This window comes from Musa acuminata, chromosome BXJ3-3 (assembly GCF_036884655.1).
Source record: "Musa acuminata AAA Group cultivar baxijiao chromosome BXJ3-3, Cavendish_Baxijiao_AAA, whole genome shotgun sequence".
NCBI lineage: Eukaryota > Viridiplantae > Streptophyta > Magnoliopsida > Zingiberales > Musaceae > Musa > Musa acuminata.
This window is the reverse complement of record NC_088351.1, coordinates 1,253,718-1,271,973: the sequence shown is the minus strand read 5'-3', so window position 1 is coordinate 1,271,973 and position 18,256 is coordinate 1,253,718. Positions and strand designations below refer to the sequence as shown.

At 37.2% G+C, this 18,256-nt stretch overlaps 1 protein-coding gene across 5 annotated transcripts; it reads right to left on the bottom strand.

Moving 5' to 3' along the window:
• Positions 1–557: 557 nt before the first annotated feature.
• Positions 558–15,327, bottom strand: LOC135586972 (truncated transcription factor CAULIFLOWER A-like). Of its 5 annotated transcripts, none has more exons than XM_065141331.1 (8): positions 15,080–15,324; positions 13,461–13,539; positions 11,141–11,205; positions 10,978–11,077; positions 10,835–10,876; positions 1,565–1,606; positions 1,341–1,483; positions 883–1,261 (listed from the first exon to the last, which is right to left on the bottom strand). In XM_065141331.1, the coding sequence occupies exons 1-8, from the start codon at positions 15,262–15,264 to the stop codon at positions 1,126–1,128; spliced, it is 792 nt and encodes a 263-aa protein (XP_064997403.1). In that variant the 5' UTR covers positions 15,265–15,324; the 3' UTR covers positions 883–1,125. The 5 variants fall into 5 exon arrangements, 2 of the variants coding, with proteins under 2 accessions (XP_064997403.1, XP_064997402.1); XR_010494737.1 differs by lacking the exon at positions 883–1,261 and adding an exon at positions 6,949–10,121 and having other exon boundaries at positions 1,392–1,483; positions 15,080–15,327; XR_010494736.1 differs by lacking the exons at positions 10,835–10,876; positions 10,978–11,077; positions 11,141–11,205; positions 13,461–13,539; positions 15,080–15,324 and adding exons at positions 558–798; positions 6,949–9,753 and having other exon boundaries at positions 1,065–1,261.
• Positions 15,328–18,256: the final 2,929 nt, after the last annotated feature.

Sequence of the window (18,256 nt, the reverse complement as noted above, 5' to 3'; positions counted from 1 at the left end):
ATCACCAATAGTTTCTGTAACTCATGATCAGCCTATCTGGATCATCATGAGTAATGACACCTTTTATTGTATTAAATATGATTTGAAATCTTGATACTTCGGTAGACAAGAAGAAGAAGAGGAACAGAAGATAGAAAGGAATTTGATTTTAGATGTTAATTGGATAAAATTCTCTGATTCAAGATCAGGCCGATTGGTGCATACTGATGCCATAGATATTTAGAACAATGATAACAAATATTATAAATGATATTTAACTGACCATGTTGCAATAATTATTAATTATGTATATTATAAACGGAGCCGAGATTATTAGTTTGCTTGTATTTCGTTTCTGATTTCAGTTTCAAGAATTGACTTCTTAATGAATAAAAAAAGCAACAATCAAACTGAACAATTCATACCTCACAAGTCTTTCTTGATCTTATCTGATTCAAATCTGCACATACGGTAACATCTTTTCTCATTAACTGCACCAACACGTATTGTATTGTGGTAAAGCACCATGTCCGTCGCTTGTGAATCTACCATCACCTGTCTGACATCGGAGACAACACTTCACTTTGAACTTTTTCCGGTAATAACTATTTTTGCTAATTAGCAAGTCATAGAATGTAAAATAATAACAATAAATAATGAAACTGTAGCCTAAATTGCCATTGCAAATATGGCAGCTGCAAATATCCCAACCTTTGCCTTTTACACAAGAATGCCATGGAGCCTAGCATCCCTGATATATAGCGACATCATAGCCATGCATCATCTTATTATTACATAAATGATGCTTATTGGCTACTTCTGCATACACGAGAAAACAACATCAAGGCTGATGTTAGTCAACTCTGCTAAATACTTGATGTGATTAGAAGACAAACACAAACATTTGAAGTGAAGCCCATGTCAGGCTGTTTATGGTGGCCATATATATTCCTGTACATCTGCAAGAGTGAGAGCACGGGAGTTGGATGCACGAGACACACTTATATGATTGCATAACCATCTTGTCCTAGGATTCTCTGATTGATAATATACGCCTAGGACACCTAAGAATAATATATACTGACCATATTCAAGTGCATGCTTGTGGAAGCAGTAGCCTAACACCATCGTCGTACCATTCACAACCTACAGCTTCAGGTTGCACATGGAAGTTAACCATTCGGATGGCCAAGCATCCATTGGCGGCAACAAGCTGCTGGTGTTTCGTACCTGGGTTTGTGCTGCTGCTTCGCTATCCACTGATCCCCTTCCTCGGAAAGTTCTGCATCATGGATGTAGTAATCGGTGACAAAAAGTCTCAGAGCAATTCAGAAAGGCAAATCCGTGCCTTCAGGAGGTACCCGATGCTTAGAATAGGGTTGGATTCAGCTATCAATCCGGCTATCGGAAATGAGGGCGGTGAAGACGAGCTTGATGGGAGCTGGTTTTGCTGTTGCCTCTGTGCTTGGTGGGACGGAGCCATGAGCTTCTGCTTCTCCATCAGCTGCTTCAGACGATAATATAGATGAATGCATTATCACTTGGAAATTTTATTCACACGGAAGAGATGATAACAGTAGCTGACCTCCTCCTCCAATATCTTGTTTTGCTCCCGCAGTGACTTCTCCTGTGCACAAGAACGTGTCAGTAGGGAAAAAAAAAAAAACCATGGATCATGCACAAGCCCAAACGATAAGAGTAGAAATAACAAACAACCATCTCAAATAGCCGTTCATAGGCAACCATTTTTCTATATTTTTGTAATTTTCCAATATATATATATATATATCTTCATCACTTGATACTTTGCTCTTTACCGTTGGAATGACTCGTTACTAGCATTATTTGTAATTATAGGGGCAAGCTATCTGGCTCCATGTCAATTTCTCCCAAGTTGTTACAATGATGTGAAAGTTAATCCTGTTAGGATCGAGAGCACTAAGAGGGGGGGGGGGGGGTGAATTAGTGCAGCGGAAATCTTTCAGCGATTAAAAACGAAAGCTGCGTTTGTTCAATAAAAGCGATTTCGATGTAAAAGTCGATCTTAAGATTAAGCGCAGTTTACGCAGTTTGCGTCTAAACGCAGTTTGCGTCTAAACTCAGTTTGCGTCTAAACGCAGTTTGCGTCTAAAAGTAGTTTACGTCTAAAACACAGTTTTATGTCTAAACACAGTTTGCGCAGTTTGCGTCTAAACACAGTTTTGCGTCTAAACTCAGTTTACGTCTAAACACAGTTTTACGTCTAAACGTAGTTTGCGTCTAAACGCAGTTTTACGTCTAAACGTAGTTTTACGTTTAAAAGAAGTTTACGTCTAAAACACAGTTTTATGTTTAAACACAGTTTGCGCAGTTTACGTTTAAATGCAGTTTTACGTCTAAACGCAGTTTTACGTCTAAACGTAGTTTGCGTCTAAAATAGTTTCAAAGAGATCTAAACTTAGAAGCTAGTTCATAAAAGCGCAGAAGACAGTTTTGCAGAATCAAAACACAAACGTAAGCTGATCGTACGAAAAACACAGATTTACGTCTGAATGCATATTCGAAAAGATCAGCACTTAGAACTTATTCGTAAAGGCGCAGAGAGCAGTAGTTATGTAGGAAGTTTGCAGTAATGATAAGGTACTCAAAATAAAAGCAAACCAGAGATTTAGAGTGGTTCGGTCAGTCTTGACCTACTCCACTTTTGGCTTCCTCCTCCGACGAGGTCACTGACGTCAACTAGCTGCCTTCCTTCAATGGGCGAAGGTCAACTGCCCTTTTACAGTTTCACTCCTTTTGATGGGCTCAGGAGACAACCCTTACAGAACCTTTCTCTCCTCACTTTTACAATTCAGAAGCTTAAAGAACAGAAGGAGGAGACTCAAAGGCTTTACAATAATTTTGAGCTCTTAGAATCACAGAAAGAATCAAGATTTCGGTGTAGGTCTGTCTCTTGCTCTTTCTGTGCTGAATGAGTGGGGTATTTATAGGCCCCAACCCAATTCAAATTTGGAGCTCAAAACGATCAAATCCCGGAATTCCGGGATCAGGCGGTTGCACCTCCTGACTGGAGAGGTTGCATCGCCTGGCAGAGCTCGGAGACTGGGCCCAGGCGGTTGCACCTCTCTGTCAGGGGCGGTTGCACCGCCTGAGTCTGGCTCGGAGACTGAGCCCCAGGCGGTGCCACCTCTTGACTGAGGCGGTTGCATCTCTCTGCCAGAGCTCGAAGACCGAGCTCAGGCTGTGCTACCTCTCTGTTAGGGAGGTTGCACCGCCCAGTCTAGCTCGAAGACTGAGCTCAGGCGGTTGCACCTCCTGGCTTCGTTGGGAGACTTAGCCCAGGCGGTGCCACCTCCTGGCCTAGGCGGTTGCACCTCCTGGTGCAATCAGGGTCCGAATGGTTAGCTCCATTCGGCCCAATTTCAATCTTTTCAGGGGCCCAATTGCCCCAAGATTAAGCTAATGGGATCACCTCCCATTTTCCAACTTAATCAACGTGCTAACTACAATTAAATCTAAGACAATTTCTGTAGCTTTGCTCCGATGCGTCAATCGCTTCTTCCGGCGAGTTTCCGGCGAACTTCCGTCGATCATCCGATGAACCCTCGGTGATTCTTCTGCGGACTTCCGGCAAACTCCTGGACTTTGCGACGATCCACTTGGCGAGTTCCGACGAGCTTCACTTGGCAAGCTTCTGGACTTCTCGGATATGTTCTCGCAGAACCTCCGACGACCATCCGAACTTCCGTCGAACTCTCGAACTCCCAACGTGATCATGATCTTGACTCCGGCGCAACTCCTGCTGCTTGTCTAACTTTCATCGTAGTTAATCCTGCACACTTAAAACAAAACTTCGATCGAGACAATTAATCCTAAGCAATTAACCAAGTTTTCCGGAATGTCATTGGTCCCTCGACGCTTCGTCTGATTCTTCGGCGCATCGTCCTCTCCTGCGGCCTATTGCCCAATCGGTCAGTTGACTCCGCAACTCCGATATCCTTGGCACAATAACCGCTCTTCTTGGCCCGATGCCCGAGTCCATTGCCCAGAGCCTTCTGTCGATACGTCGACCGATCTACCGGCCCGACATCCAATCTTCTGACATGTTCCTTCGGCACAACATGATTTTCCTGCTTTAATTGTCTCATCCTGATCGAAGCATCCTGCGTCACTCAAAACGCAGATTAAATCATAAACATATATCAAGTAGTTTCATCATCAAAATACTAGATTCAACAATCTCCCCCTTTTTTATGATGACAACCACTTGATGACGGAGTTAAACTTAACTCCCGGAGTTTAAACAAACTCCCCCTATCAATATGCCATATTGATAGAACCTTGAATTCAAACTGAATTCAAGTCATTGCAATATTCATCATGAATACTTGCAACACGTCAACATGAACATATGCATAAACTTATGTATCACATGTCATGTCATCAACATACTTTCATCAACATACTTCTCCCCCTTTGTCATCAACAAAAAGGAGAAGTACCACAATCAATTGTTTGTGATATTGGTTCAACTCATTGCATGAAAAACATAATATCAAGTTTTATCATCATGCAAGTTTGCTAGAAAATATAGCAAGTGTTGAATCATGCTTAGAATATTCAAGCTATCAAGTTTTAGATATGCAAGTTTTATAGCATACAAGATAGCACTTGGTATGAAAATTAGAGATGTTCAAGATAGCAAGTTCTACATCATGCAAGCTAGCAAATTAGAGATGTTTAAGAAGGCAACTCTTGCTTCTTGAAATATGAAAATTTTGTCCACTTTGCTAGATGCGCAAGTTAGCATGTTTTGCTTCTTGAGATAGGCAAGATAGCACCTTTGTTCTTTTTGTTTCTTAAGATGTTCAAGATAGCAATTTCTTCTCTTTTGAGAAGTGAAAATTTGCTTTCTTCTTGAATTGTGCATGCAAGTTATCTCCTCGTTAGTCATTGTCAAAAAGAAGGGAAAACCCTTTCTGTCAATTTCTAAATCATGACAAAGGTGAGTAATCATTTTTATTTCAAAATTCCATAATTGAGATAAACCTTGAATTCAAATCAAGGCAATTTTAATCGGTTCATATCATATGCAATACATTACGTAGAAAGCATAAGTATTGCATGCATCATTTTAGCAACAAATCGTAGCATTTCATCACATGACAAGATATCATCAAGTAGAATTACGATGCAAGTTCTTGATATCTTAACATGATGAAAATTTAAATATGGCACTTATAGTATCAATTCATATATTTCTCCCCCTTTATCATCAACAAAAGGAGAAGTAGCTCTAGCTATTTTAAAATATATGCAAGTTTTTATAACATGAAGCTATATTTTCATCACAACATATAAGCACAAAAGCATAGCAAGATTCTTAGGTTCAATCATGGCAATTCAACACTTGCTTCATGTGCAAGATTGCACTTGCTTTTCTTTGCATGTTCTAATTAGCAAAAGCTTTCTCCCCTTTGTTTTTGTCGAAAAGAAGGGAGAAATCAATGACCAAAAATTTTTAATTATTATATAGGCCATATTACAAAATCTTGTCATGATATCAAGAAAGTTTAAGAAGGACATGATCCATTCAACAAATCCTTTTAATAGGGCAAAGTAATTATATAACCAAGAATCATGATTAAAATATTTCAATATCATAGATCAAGTCATAATTCGTGATTCATCATAAAGCAAATTAATTTTCAGTCATCACATAAGGCATTTAAAGAATTTTTGAAACATAGAAGAATGATTAATTTAAGCATGTAATGTTTCAATCAAAATCAAGTCATGAATACCAATACTTTCATATTGTGAGTATCAATTTATGAATACCAAAAGATATTATTTGTGATTTCAATTTTGCAAGATCATGATTATGATTTAGACATAACTTATTCAAATCAAATCGTCAACTTGAAACTCATAATCAAGTCATTAAAATTAATTTCGAAATTCATAAAATATCATGAAATCTAAAGACAAGTTGCATTTCATTTGAAGAACTCCTTTTTGATAAATGTAGGGAGCATAATGAACGATCTTGATTTATAAAGAGCTTCATGTTATAATTATCAAGATCATGATTTTAATAATTATTCTCTTTAGCAAAGAATCACAAAAGCACTTTATTTTTGCATAAGAAATCTCATTGTATTATGATTTATAAATTCTTTTTCTGCACATGAATCATAGGAGATATGTATGTGAAACAAATCTTTGCAAGCAAAGACACTATCATTCATATTTCAAGATGGAATTTATAAGCAGGAATCATTTCATCAAATCCATTTTAGAAAAATATTTTTCATAAGTGTATGAGAAAATCCGATTGTTAGGATACCAATTGTTAAGTGAATCCGAAAATGAAATTAGTACTTTCATGCATTCGGATAAGATTTTGCTATAGATTTTCAAGTTCAATTATGAAGATAAAACATGCTCATGATCATAAAAATTTATGTATCCAAAACATATAATTTCCAACATGTTATAGTGTAAAATCATCATGGCAATTAAGTGTTTTGAACATTGAATCAAGAATGTCCGAAAAATAATCTTAACACGTTCATGCATTCGAGCACATTTTTGCCATAGTTTTTCAAATATACTCATGAGAATAACACATGCTTATCATCGGCTTAAAATCTCATGCATAAAATTGTTAATCAAAATATTTAATTTCATCATTATGCATTTCTTCAAAACAAACATGATCTTTAATAAAAAACGAGAAATAACAATGGAAATCAACGTAATACACATTATTACTTCTTAACCATGATTTCATATTTTCAATCAAGGTCATTTTATTTGTTTATCATAAAATATGTAATATTATCATTTTCGAAATTACTTAGTATGATCATAATAATTTTTTTTTTAACATGTAATTTTTAAGAAAATTAATTCTAAACTAAAAGAGAAAAATACATCATGAAAGCATCAAGTAATTTCAAAATAAATTAGGGGGATTTCGATTACCTCATCATTGTAGGCTGTTAAGGCGTAGTTTGCCGCCTTGCTTTTGTTGACTTTCTCTTCTTCGGAGGAGCTCGATTCACCCCAATTTTTGTTCTTCTTCTTGCGTTTAAAGCAAGTAGTTCGATTCTTTTTGCTTTTTAATTTTCGTTTCATTTGTAGTTTAAGTTCACCATCACTTGAGCTTATGCTCGAGTGGTCTTCAAATGTTCTATGTCCCAAATCCTTCCTGTTCTTTGGAAGGTTGTTTTGTTCATCATTGTCCTCATCATGTGCATTGTGCACCATTTCATATGTCATCAATGAACCAATTAGTTCTTCAAGTGGTAAGTTGTTTAGGTTTTTAGCTTCTTGTATTGCAGTTACTTTTGAATCCCACTTCTTAGAAAGAGAACGCAAAATCTTGTTTACGAGTTCAAAGTCCGAAAAACATTTTCCAAGAGCTCTTAAACTATTGACGACATCCGTGAAACGGGTGTACATGTCGCCTATAGTCTCGCTTGGTTGCATTCGAAAAAGCTCGAAATCATACAATAAAAAGTTAACTTTCGAATCTTTGACACTACTAGTTCCTTCGTGCGTGATTTCAAGTGTTCGCCAAATGTCAAAAGCTGTTTCGCATGTAGAAATCCGATTGAACTCATTTTTGTCCAAAGCGCAAAATAAGGCATTCATAGCCTTTGCGTTTAAAGAGAAATACTTCTTCTCCAAATCCGACCATTTGTTCGTCGGTTTAGAGGGAAGTTGAAAACTATTTTCAACGATATTCCATAAATCCAGATTTAGAGAAATCAAGAAAACTCTCATTCGAGTTTTCCAATAAGTAAAGTCCAATCCGTTAAAGAACGATGGACGAAAGACCGAAAAGCCCTCTTGAAGAGCCATTTCTCTCGGGTGTAAATCCGAAATGAGAAATACCCTGCTCTGATACCAATTGTTAGGATCGAGAGCACTAAGAGGGGGGGGGGGGGTGAATTAGTGCAGCGGAAATCTTTCAGCGATTAAAAACGAAAGCTGCGTTTGTTCAATAAAAGCGATTTCGATGTAAAAGTCGATCTTAAGATTAAGCGCAGTTTACGCAGTTTGCGTCTAAACGCAGTTTGCGTCTAAACTCAGTTTGCGTCTAAACGCAGTTTTACGTCTAAACGCAGTTTGCGTCTAAAAGTAGTTTACGTCTAAAACATAGTTTTATGTCTAAACACAGTTTGCGCAGTTTGCGTCTAAACACAGTTTTGCGTCTAAACTCAGTTTACGTCTAAACGTAGTTTTACGTCTAAACGCAGTTTGCGTCTAAACGTAGTTTTACGTCTAAACGTAGTTTTACGTTTAAAAGAAGTTTACGTCTAAAACATAATTTTATGTTTAAACACAGTTTGCGCAGTTTACGTTTAAACGCAGTTTTACGTCTAAACGTAGTTTGCGTCTAAAACAGTTTCAAAGGGATCTAAACTTAGAAGCTAGTTCATAAAAGCGCAGAAGACAGTTTTGCAGAATCAAAACACAAACGTAAGCTGATCGTACGAAAAACACAGATTTACGTCTGAATGCATATTCGAAAAGATCAGCACTTAGAACTTATTCGTAAAGGCACAGAGAGCAGTAGTTATGTAGGAGGTTTGCAGTAATGATAAGGTACTCGAAATAAAAGCAAACCAGAGATTTAGAGTGGTTCGGTCAGTCTTGACCTACTCACTTTTGGCTTCCTCCTCCGACGAGGTCACCGACGTCAACTAGCTGCCTTCCTTCAATGGGCGAAGGCCAACTGCCCTTTTACAGTTTCACTCCTTTTGATGGGCTCAGGAGACAACCCTTACAGAACCTTTCTCTCCTCACTTTTACAATTCAGAAGCTTAAAGAACAGAAGGAGGAGACTCAAAGGCTTTACAACAATTTTGAGCTCTTAGAATCACAGAAAGAATCAAGATTTCGGTGTAGGTCTGTCTCTTGCTCTTTCTGTGCTGAATGGGTGGGGTATTTATAGGCCCCAACCCAATTCAAATTTGGAGCTCAAAACGATCAAATCCCGAAATTCCGAGATCAGGCGGTTGCACCTCCTGACTGGAGAGGTTGCATCGCATGGCAGAGCTCGGAGACTGAGCCCAGGCGGTTGCACCTCTTTGTCAGGGGCGGTTGCACCGCCTGAGTCTGGCTCGAAGACTAAGCCCCAGGCGGTGCCACCTCTTGACTGAGGCAGTTGCACCTCTCTGCCAGAGCTCGAAGACCGAGCTCAGGCGGTGCTACCTCTCTGTCAGGGAGGTTGCACCGCCCAGTCTAGCTCGAAGACTGAGCTCAGGCGGTTGAACCTCTTGACTGGGGCGGTTGCACCGCCCAGTCTCGCTGGGAGACTTAGCCCAGGCGGTGCCACCTCCTGGCCTAGGCGGTTGCACCTCCTGGTGCAATCAGGGTCCGAATGGTTAGCTCCATTCGGCCCAATTTCAATCTTTTCAGGGGCCCAATTGCCCCAAGATTAAGCTAATGGGATCACCTCCCATTTTCCAACTTAATCAACATGCTAACTACGATTAAATCTAAGACAATTTCTGCAGCTTTGCTCCGATGCGTCAATCGCTTCTTCCGGCAAGTTTCCGGCGAACTTCCGTCGATCATCCGATGAACCCTCGGTGATTCTTCTGCGGACTTCCGGCAAACTCCTGGACTTTGCGACGATCCACTTGGCGAGTTCCGACGAGCTTCGCTTGGCAAGCTTCTGGACTTCTCGGATCTGTTCTCGCAGAACCTCCGACGACCGTCCGAACTTCCGTCGAACTCTCGAACTCCCAACGTGATCATGATCTTGACTCCGGCGCAACTCCTGCTGCTTGTCTAACTTTCATCGTAGTTAATCCTGCACACTTAAAACAAAACTTCGATCGAGACAATTAATCCTAAGCAATTAACCAAGTTCTCCGGCATGTCATTGGTCCCTCGACGCTTCGTCTGATTCTTCGGCGCATCGTCCTCTCCTGCGGCCTATTGCCCAATCGGTCAGTTGACTCCGCAACTCCGATATCCTTGGCACAATAACCGCTCTTCTTGGCCCGATGCCCGAGTCCACTGCCCGGAGCCTTCTGTCGATACGTCGACCGATCTACCAGCCCGACGTCCAATCTTCTGACATGTTCCTTCGGCACAACATGATTTTCCTGCTTTAATTGTCTCATCCTGATCGAAGCATCCTGCGTCACTCAAAACGCAGATTAAATCATAAACATATATCAAGTAGTTTCATCATCAAAATACGAGATTCAACAAATCCTTTGTGTAGCATTCCCTATTTGGCTTAAGATAGATCTCTTTTTGGTTTGACAAGCACTTGCTACGGTTGATTTGTTACGACATAGTTTTCCTCTAGGATAAGCAATAAGAATTATTTTTTAAAATTTAACGAAAATGACTTTAGCATAATAATATGAAACTGCATGTCACTGTGAAAGGAATTTATTGATTTTGTGCTGCTACAACCCTTGCTTCCAAAGATAGGATGGAAGAAACCATAAAGGTATTCAACATAAAAGTTGAGTACCATAAAGGTATTTAACCTTCATATGATGTTATATATTCCGCACGGAATGAAAATTTTTCATTGCATGTGGATGATGGTTCCAAAATCATAATACAGTTCATTCCAAAAAGTTGTTAACATGTTGCTTTTCATCAAAAAACAGTGAACATCTTTTATAAGCTAACACAAAATCTGACATATGATGATCGTGCTAATGAAAATTCAAGCATGGATACTGTTGCTGATCACCGCTGAACTTTTTGTAATATATGGTTGGAGAAACTAAATGTACTAAATGCTTTTTAAAGATACCTAATGCATCATCAACAGATACAATGCAGCAATAATAAGTTCCATTCACACTCTCTTAGAACTTTCGGAGATTACCTTTATTTGGAGCTCAGCTACAAAGTCGAGCATTATTTGTGTCTGCACAAGGAAGAAGCTCCGTGAGCAACTGTGAGCATTGTGCATCGTCCCTGCAGAAAATATTGCATGCCTATTCTGTTTTGAATAATGAGCTTTATTACCTTTCTTGATCTAATTTGCTTCATAGAAGTTTCAAGCTGATGTTCTAATTGTTGGAGTTCTTTGACGGTCAATGAGTCAAGTTGTTCTCCCATGAGATGCCTGAAATCAGGATATCAGCATGTCGTCGTGCATTCAACTCAAAGACTGAGCAAAGTTTGTTACCTTTGGCTTCTATGCAAAACCTCAAACTTAGCCTTAAGTTTGGCATATTCTCTGTACCAGTTGCCCTACGTACCATTAAGCAAAAGATCAGTCACAGATTTTGTTATCACAATGAATATTTAGTAGCATGGACAAATACATATTTTGTTTACATTATATATAACTGAAACCAAATGTCAGTTTTGTGTTACACATATTTCAAAAACAGTAACCACCTTGTTCCTGCCTCAATAATATCATTTGAAAAATCGGCAAAAGAGCTTGACCTTCATTTCATTAGCAATCAATGTTCGATGAAGCAGCAATGCTGTTGATCATTCGATAAGATGAGGATAAATCCTTAACCAACTACCTCATAAGATTCAACAATAAAACTTCTCAAGTGGCCAACCCAAATTTATCCATGTTGACCCACGCTTTCATCAATAACCTTAAATCATCTAGATTTCTTTAGTCGATCTTGAAGAAAGCTCCTTGCACTATTATAGAAAGCAAATAAATATATATTGTTGAGACTCTCCTATCGAGAAAGAAAGACATGGACGTAAAGCAACATCCAAAGGAGAATAAGCATTACCAACCTCAACCACCATCTCGTGGAGGAAGATTCTCTAAGAAACCTACACCCAAGAATGGATTTTACTCTCTTTCAACACCTTTGAGACAAAGATCTTCCTTCAGATCAAAGAAAGAAAACTTCAAAAAGAACCTCGTTGAAGTCCATGCCAATAAGATAATATAAATATAAATTAAAGAACATAATAACACTTTGGAAAGTATATTCAAAAGCAACACTATCCTTCTTTCCAATCTTAGAATCCCATTAAAATATAAATCGATATAATCATCTATAGACCAACCTTGCGAGGGACAATTCTTCTACCAAAAAGGCATATACTCGAGGTAACATTGAAAAAAAGACATCGACTCAACGAAGGCCCATAAAAAACTTTAACATAGGAGGTCGGATACCCTGACCTAATGTCATAGTTATGTCGATCTAAATCCTAAACATTTTATTGAAAAGGATAATGCTTGATACATATAACTTGGCCTACATCATTTATCTTATTATCTTTCATAAGACAAGCTTGATTGACAACTATGTTAATCCAATGATAAATTTTGATATGATTCACTTGTAATTCCATCTCCTACTCGGGATGATGGATCTATATGCCATATTCGGAATTACATTTTCGATTGTGCTCAATATCCTTTTGGTTTATAACATAACGTTGAATAGATATTAGGTTTAGGTTTCAATCTATCACATGTCCCTAAAAAGATCCCAAAGGTCAATAGAATCGAGAACTAAAAAACAATCCATGTGGCTGGATGTCAGTCTCATTATCGAAGAAGCCAACACCAGCTACCAATAGCTTGATCCTAGAGATGAGACCAAAACCTTTCCCCTCTCATCTAAAGTCGAAAAATCACCAACATAAGTATCATCTAATCAACCCCTCCCCTGACTAAGACTATCAAAATAGGTTCCACACTTCATGATTAACAAAAATATTTAAAGCACCTAATATGCCTCTTGCACATGATACATTTTCTCAGGAGAAAAGAGCAACTAAGACGCTTCATGCAACTAAAGCATCCTATTGTATTATGTGTTCGCTTATGACAAAAGACGTTCACAGCACCCAACGCAACCCACAGCTTGCTTCTTATATGCAATGCATTCTCAAGGATAAAAAAAAAAAAAATCATCTGAGGTATCACTTTATCATTTTTTAAATAAGCAATAATGATTAAGGTCTCCAGATGAACTTTATGCTCTCATACAGACAAAGCCTTACTCCAAGCACAATGGGGAATGATATGATTATTATTTTTTATCAGCACTGAAACACATGGAGCTAGACTCAAGTGTCTTTTATATATTGACAAACGATTGCATACTTTAGGTATAGCGCTCTGAGAGAGAAACTCTAATATTTCCATTTTATTTAGCATTTTCTGCTTTTCTTTCTCCTTTTTTACATTAGAAGATTTTGGTCCGAAGGTTCACGGTCAGAATTTGCAAAAGCTTCATGTGTTAGAATATATACTATTGAACACTTCTGTAAAAAAGAGGGTTGAGTTTTTGTCACATTATTTGTCCTATAAAGTGAGGAAACTGTGAGCTATCATATTCGAAATAATCCTACTGTAATAGCAGCACTAGTATTAAACTAAAAACATCATAAACAACGCAGAAGAAAGCATAATGCTTAGCATACTATCATTAAGTGCCCAGAATCAGGCACAAAATTTGGATTAGATGTGTATTGTCAGCTGTAGGATGCATATGAGTTTGTCATCCTCGCACCTGAGGTCCAGGATCTGAGCAAGCAATTGCCTTTTCAGCGTAGCAGTAACGTTCGTAACGTTCAAGGATCTTTTCCATGCTGCATAACAAACAATATTATTATTCCTCAAGGATCTTTTCCAAAGTGCATCAAACATGAATTTAGGTAGTTTATCTTTTCAAGGAAGGAACGCCAATAAAATTTTGTAGACAATCTATGTATTCGATTTTTCATATGTGGAGATAATCATTAAAATTAAAAAAAAAATGGAATAAATTTCCAATTTCAGCTGCTGGAGACGTGTTGTGAATTAGAGGATAATAACATTGAAGGAAAAAAACATAATGCACAAGTATGCAGTTTCATCCATCGATGAGACTTTAAAGGTGCATATCTTCTTTTGTTTTACCCTCGCCTCCTGGTAGATTTGGCAGTAAATATCTGAAATTATTCACAATATCCTCATAGACAATCATTAAGTCAAGTCATACATATATATAAACCATCCTGAGAGCAATCATCTAGGAAATGGAAAAGGCTGGTCCTAATAAAAGAGGTATATAAAATGCAACAAGGGCATGGTTAGGTCAATGGGTTACATTTATGTGTTCGTAGGGTTTGGAACCTGCACTACATTTCTGACTGTCTGAAGTAGCTTCAAAGTAAACTAGCGTCATAGTTTAAACTTAATCTTTCCATACTAAGAAAAGATTTGCCATCCTTATAGAAGGAATGGTGGATGTTAAGCGATTACTTTCTCTCAAATGACAAAAGATGAAGAAAGGTTTATGAATAACTAGAAATAACCTCATGTACACATTCTTTATCACAATTTAAAATTGCAAAAGAAACAACAAACACACTGATATTAGAGGAAAACTTCGCCCTCCATCTAAATTCAATACTTCATAATTCTGATATAAACAGCAAAACAATATAATTAATAATCTATTAATGCCTAAGAGGTGATTTGGCTATACATGTAACATTCATCTTACGGACTTGTACCAGAAGGGTACGCTACACAACCCGTGTCCGCTAGAGAGATTAGTTGAAGCTTCAAGAAGCCTTTTCTTCGAGGGGAAAACAAAACAATAAGTACAAGATTACATACTACAAGTTACTGAGACTTAATTATTTTCAACTATCTCTAAACAGATAATGATACTTATAGGAGCAAGAAAAAGAATAAGAACACCAAGGAATAGAAACCCTAGAACCGCTTGAACAAGGCAGGAGAATGATCTGAGGACTCACTAGGAATCAGCTTCATAATGAATTGTAGTAAATCTAATTGACAGCCGTAATCGCCATCCGATCAACTCTCTAATTGTGGTCGCACTCTCCCCGAAACAGGAAAGAACAAACCAAGGGTTACGAGTACCGATTTAGTTCATGTCCCTCATCAAACCATAGCAGTATGGTTCAAGAACACGAAACAGACTGGATGGCGCGGTGTTCACATAAGCTGAATCTAAATCCTCACTCATTTTTCATCCGATGTTGCTTCAAAATCTTTAGGAGATGCAACTTATGTTGTAGCATCGGCGACGATGACAGGAAACGAAGCACTCCAGAATCGAACTCGGAAAACTAAGAAGAGGCGATAGGAGAAAGTGCAAGGGGAGAGGAGCCGCACCAGGAGTTGCTGGCGTACTCATAGAGCTTGCCCTCGGCGGAGAAAATGATGAGGGCGACCTCGGCATCGCAGAGGACGGAGATCTCGTGAGCCTTCTTCAGCAGCCCCGATCGGCGCTTGGAGAAGGTCACCTGGCGGTTGATCTTGTTCTCGATCCGCTTCAGCTGCACTCTCCCCCTCCCCATCTCGCTCTCGATCGATCGACCCAAAAAGATCGAGCGAGAGGGATGGCGAGTACTCGACGAGGAAGGAGGCGGTTTTATGGAAACCGGTGGTAAAGAGCGCGCCACGTTGTCGGGTTCCAATTGGTTGCATCGTTTCGACTCGTTCTAGTTTGTTCGTGTGCGTCGTGAGAGAACAAGTGGGTCACGACTTGGGGCGAGAAGTGTCGGAAGAGACGGAAGAGACGGCCTATCTTGTCTCACATCGTACCGGATCCTCGTCTTTACCGTACGATCGCCAACAAATATAGTATTCCTTCGACACGCAACAGGGAAATATCTCAACGGTCAGCTATTAGACGGACACAGTCACCCCTGAAAGCTGTCAGGGATTATGTCAACTCTCTCACACGCTTCTTAAAATGGATGACGTGGATTTTATTATTTTATTTTTATTGATCCCAGACTTAGTAACCATCTTAAATGGGATTTGAATATTTTTTATTAATTTTAAAATATATGAAATATGTATTCGAGGTAGGTTTGGGTTTTGATCGGATTTTTTCATATATCTGATTTTTTTATTAAGTTAATTTGATTTGAAGTATTTAGAATGAATTACGCGAGGAAAAAAAATAATCTTCCGTAATAGTGAGCATTGAATGATCCTTAAGTTGTAACACAATAAATTTTAAGCTCAATCTTATTAATTTTTAAAAGAATAGTTTGTATCTTCAGATAATTATGAAAATTTTAAAATTATCAAAGTATAATACATTATAAATTTAATTTATATTATAATTTATGTTTGACTTTTAGTAAATTGTGATAGGAGGAAGGAAGGAAGATTGATGGTACATTTTTATTTTTGAACCTTATCAAACTTTTATATTTTGATCTACTAGCTTTTATTTATCTCTAAAAAAGAAGAGTTCTTTTTTTTTTGTTTCTTTCATATTTTATTTTATTTTTTCTCACCCTCTTATTCTTTCTTCATTTTGTTTCATATTATTTAGTATCAAATTACGCTCTTAAAGTACTTTCTTCTTATGACTACTATAAGAAGTAGAGGAGGATGTGATGAAAAAATATGTGAGCTCATCCATGGAGAGGTTTTTTCATACAAACGATGATATGAAGATTGAGTTATCGGAGTTTTATAGTCGACTTCAACTTGAAGAGTTTTTTTATTTGTTTAGTACCGTTAGAAATTTTTTTTTGAGAACAAGCATAGGTTGAAGACCAATAAATAAAATTAATGGCTACAAAGCTTCGATGTTAAGCTTCAATTTGGTGGGACAAGGTAAAAGAGATACGCCTTTGGAAAGAAAAGAAGAAATTTTGACTCTATGAGAATTTTCTTCCATATAATTATCTAATTATGTTTAAAATCTTTTTTTTTATAATATAATAATATTTAAAAAATAGCAAGAGATACCTAAAGATAAAAAAATAAAAATAAAAATAATTACTACAAAGCTTCGATATTATGCTTTAATATGGTGGGACAAGATGACAAATGCACATTCGGAAAGGGAAGAATATTTCAGAAGATGAAATATCATTTTTTTAAGAATTTTCTTCTATTTGATTACGTTTAAATTCTTTGTTCAAAATTATCACTGACTACACTGAAGAATTTTATAAGTTAATGAATCAAAATAACACTCAAAGTGATGAAAGAATAACTTGTTACAAAATATATCCACTACCTACAAATTATGATTCTAGATGAAGTGAAAATACAACTATGAAGGTTATATAATACTTATCAATTAGCGCTAAAAGTTGAATTTTATAAGTTAATGGATCAAAATAACACTCAAAGTGATGAAAGAATAACTTGTTGCAAAATATATCCACTACCTACAAATTATGATTCTAGATGAAGTGAAAATACAACTATGGAGGTTATATAATACTTATCAATCAGCGCTAAAAGTTGAAACAAAACTTGCTACAAATGGAGCAAAGAGGTATTCTAATGTTCATTTACAATTTTTTTTAAAAGCTTTCTACTCCTTATAAGGTTAGTAGATTAAAAATTAATGAAATTATGAAAAAAGACATCCAAACTAACTCCTATCAATCGTGGAGGATAATCTAGTTGCACGACACACCTTTCTACTTTAAATGCAAACAAGTAGGACACTACATAAATAAGTGCCCAAATAGAAGCTGATGCATGAGTCAATTTTGTCGAAGAAGAAAGAGTCAATGAACAACTTAAAGATATTAGAAAACCAATATATGATGAATACCCCAAGGAGATTTCTAAAGAAATTACACCCGAAGAAGGTAAATGCTTGTTAATTCATAGAGCACTTGCTATTCCAATGAATAATTCTAATGAAGAATGGTTACGAAATAATATTTTTAAGATATATTGTAAGTCTTGAGATAAAGTTTATTCTCTTGTTATTGACAATGATAGTTGTGAAAATATTATATCTTAAGATGCGATAGACAAGCTCAAGCTCAAATTCAAAATAGAATCACATCCTAAATCATGTCATATTAAATGTTTCAAGAAAGGCAACGAGATATGAGTTGTTAATCGATGCCTAATTATTTTTTCAATATGTAAAAATTATAAAGATGATAGGTAAAAATTATAAAGATAATCTTTATAAAAAACAAAGATTATAATTTTTTATATTTTTTTTATTAAAAATATATTAAATAATATTTTATGAAAATATATTTGATAATATTTTTATAATATTTTTTATTAAAAATATAACGAACTATCAAAGTCTTTATTAAAAATAATGAGTTGACGTTTCCGGAAAGCCACATCACTAGAGAAAGTTTCAAGGTTGACTCACTCTGGCTACCGGGCACTGTTGGCCCGAGCGCCACGTTTCATGACACAATCCACTGTGCTTATTGGCGTGTCGAGTGTATTATATATATTGTGATTTTATTTCGTGACCACCCGGCTCGGCTCGACTCGAGCCGAGATGCGAGCCATGCCTATCTAGCCCAATACTGTATCAAATCAGGCCGAGTCGAA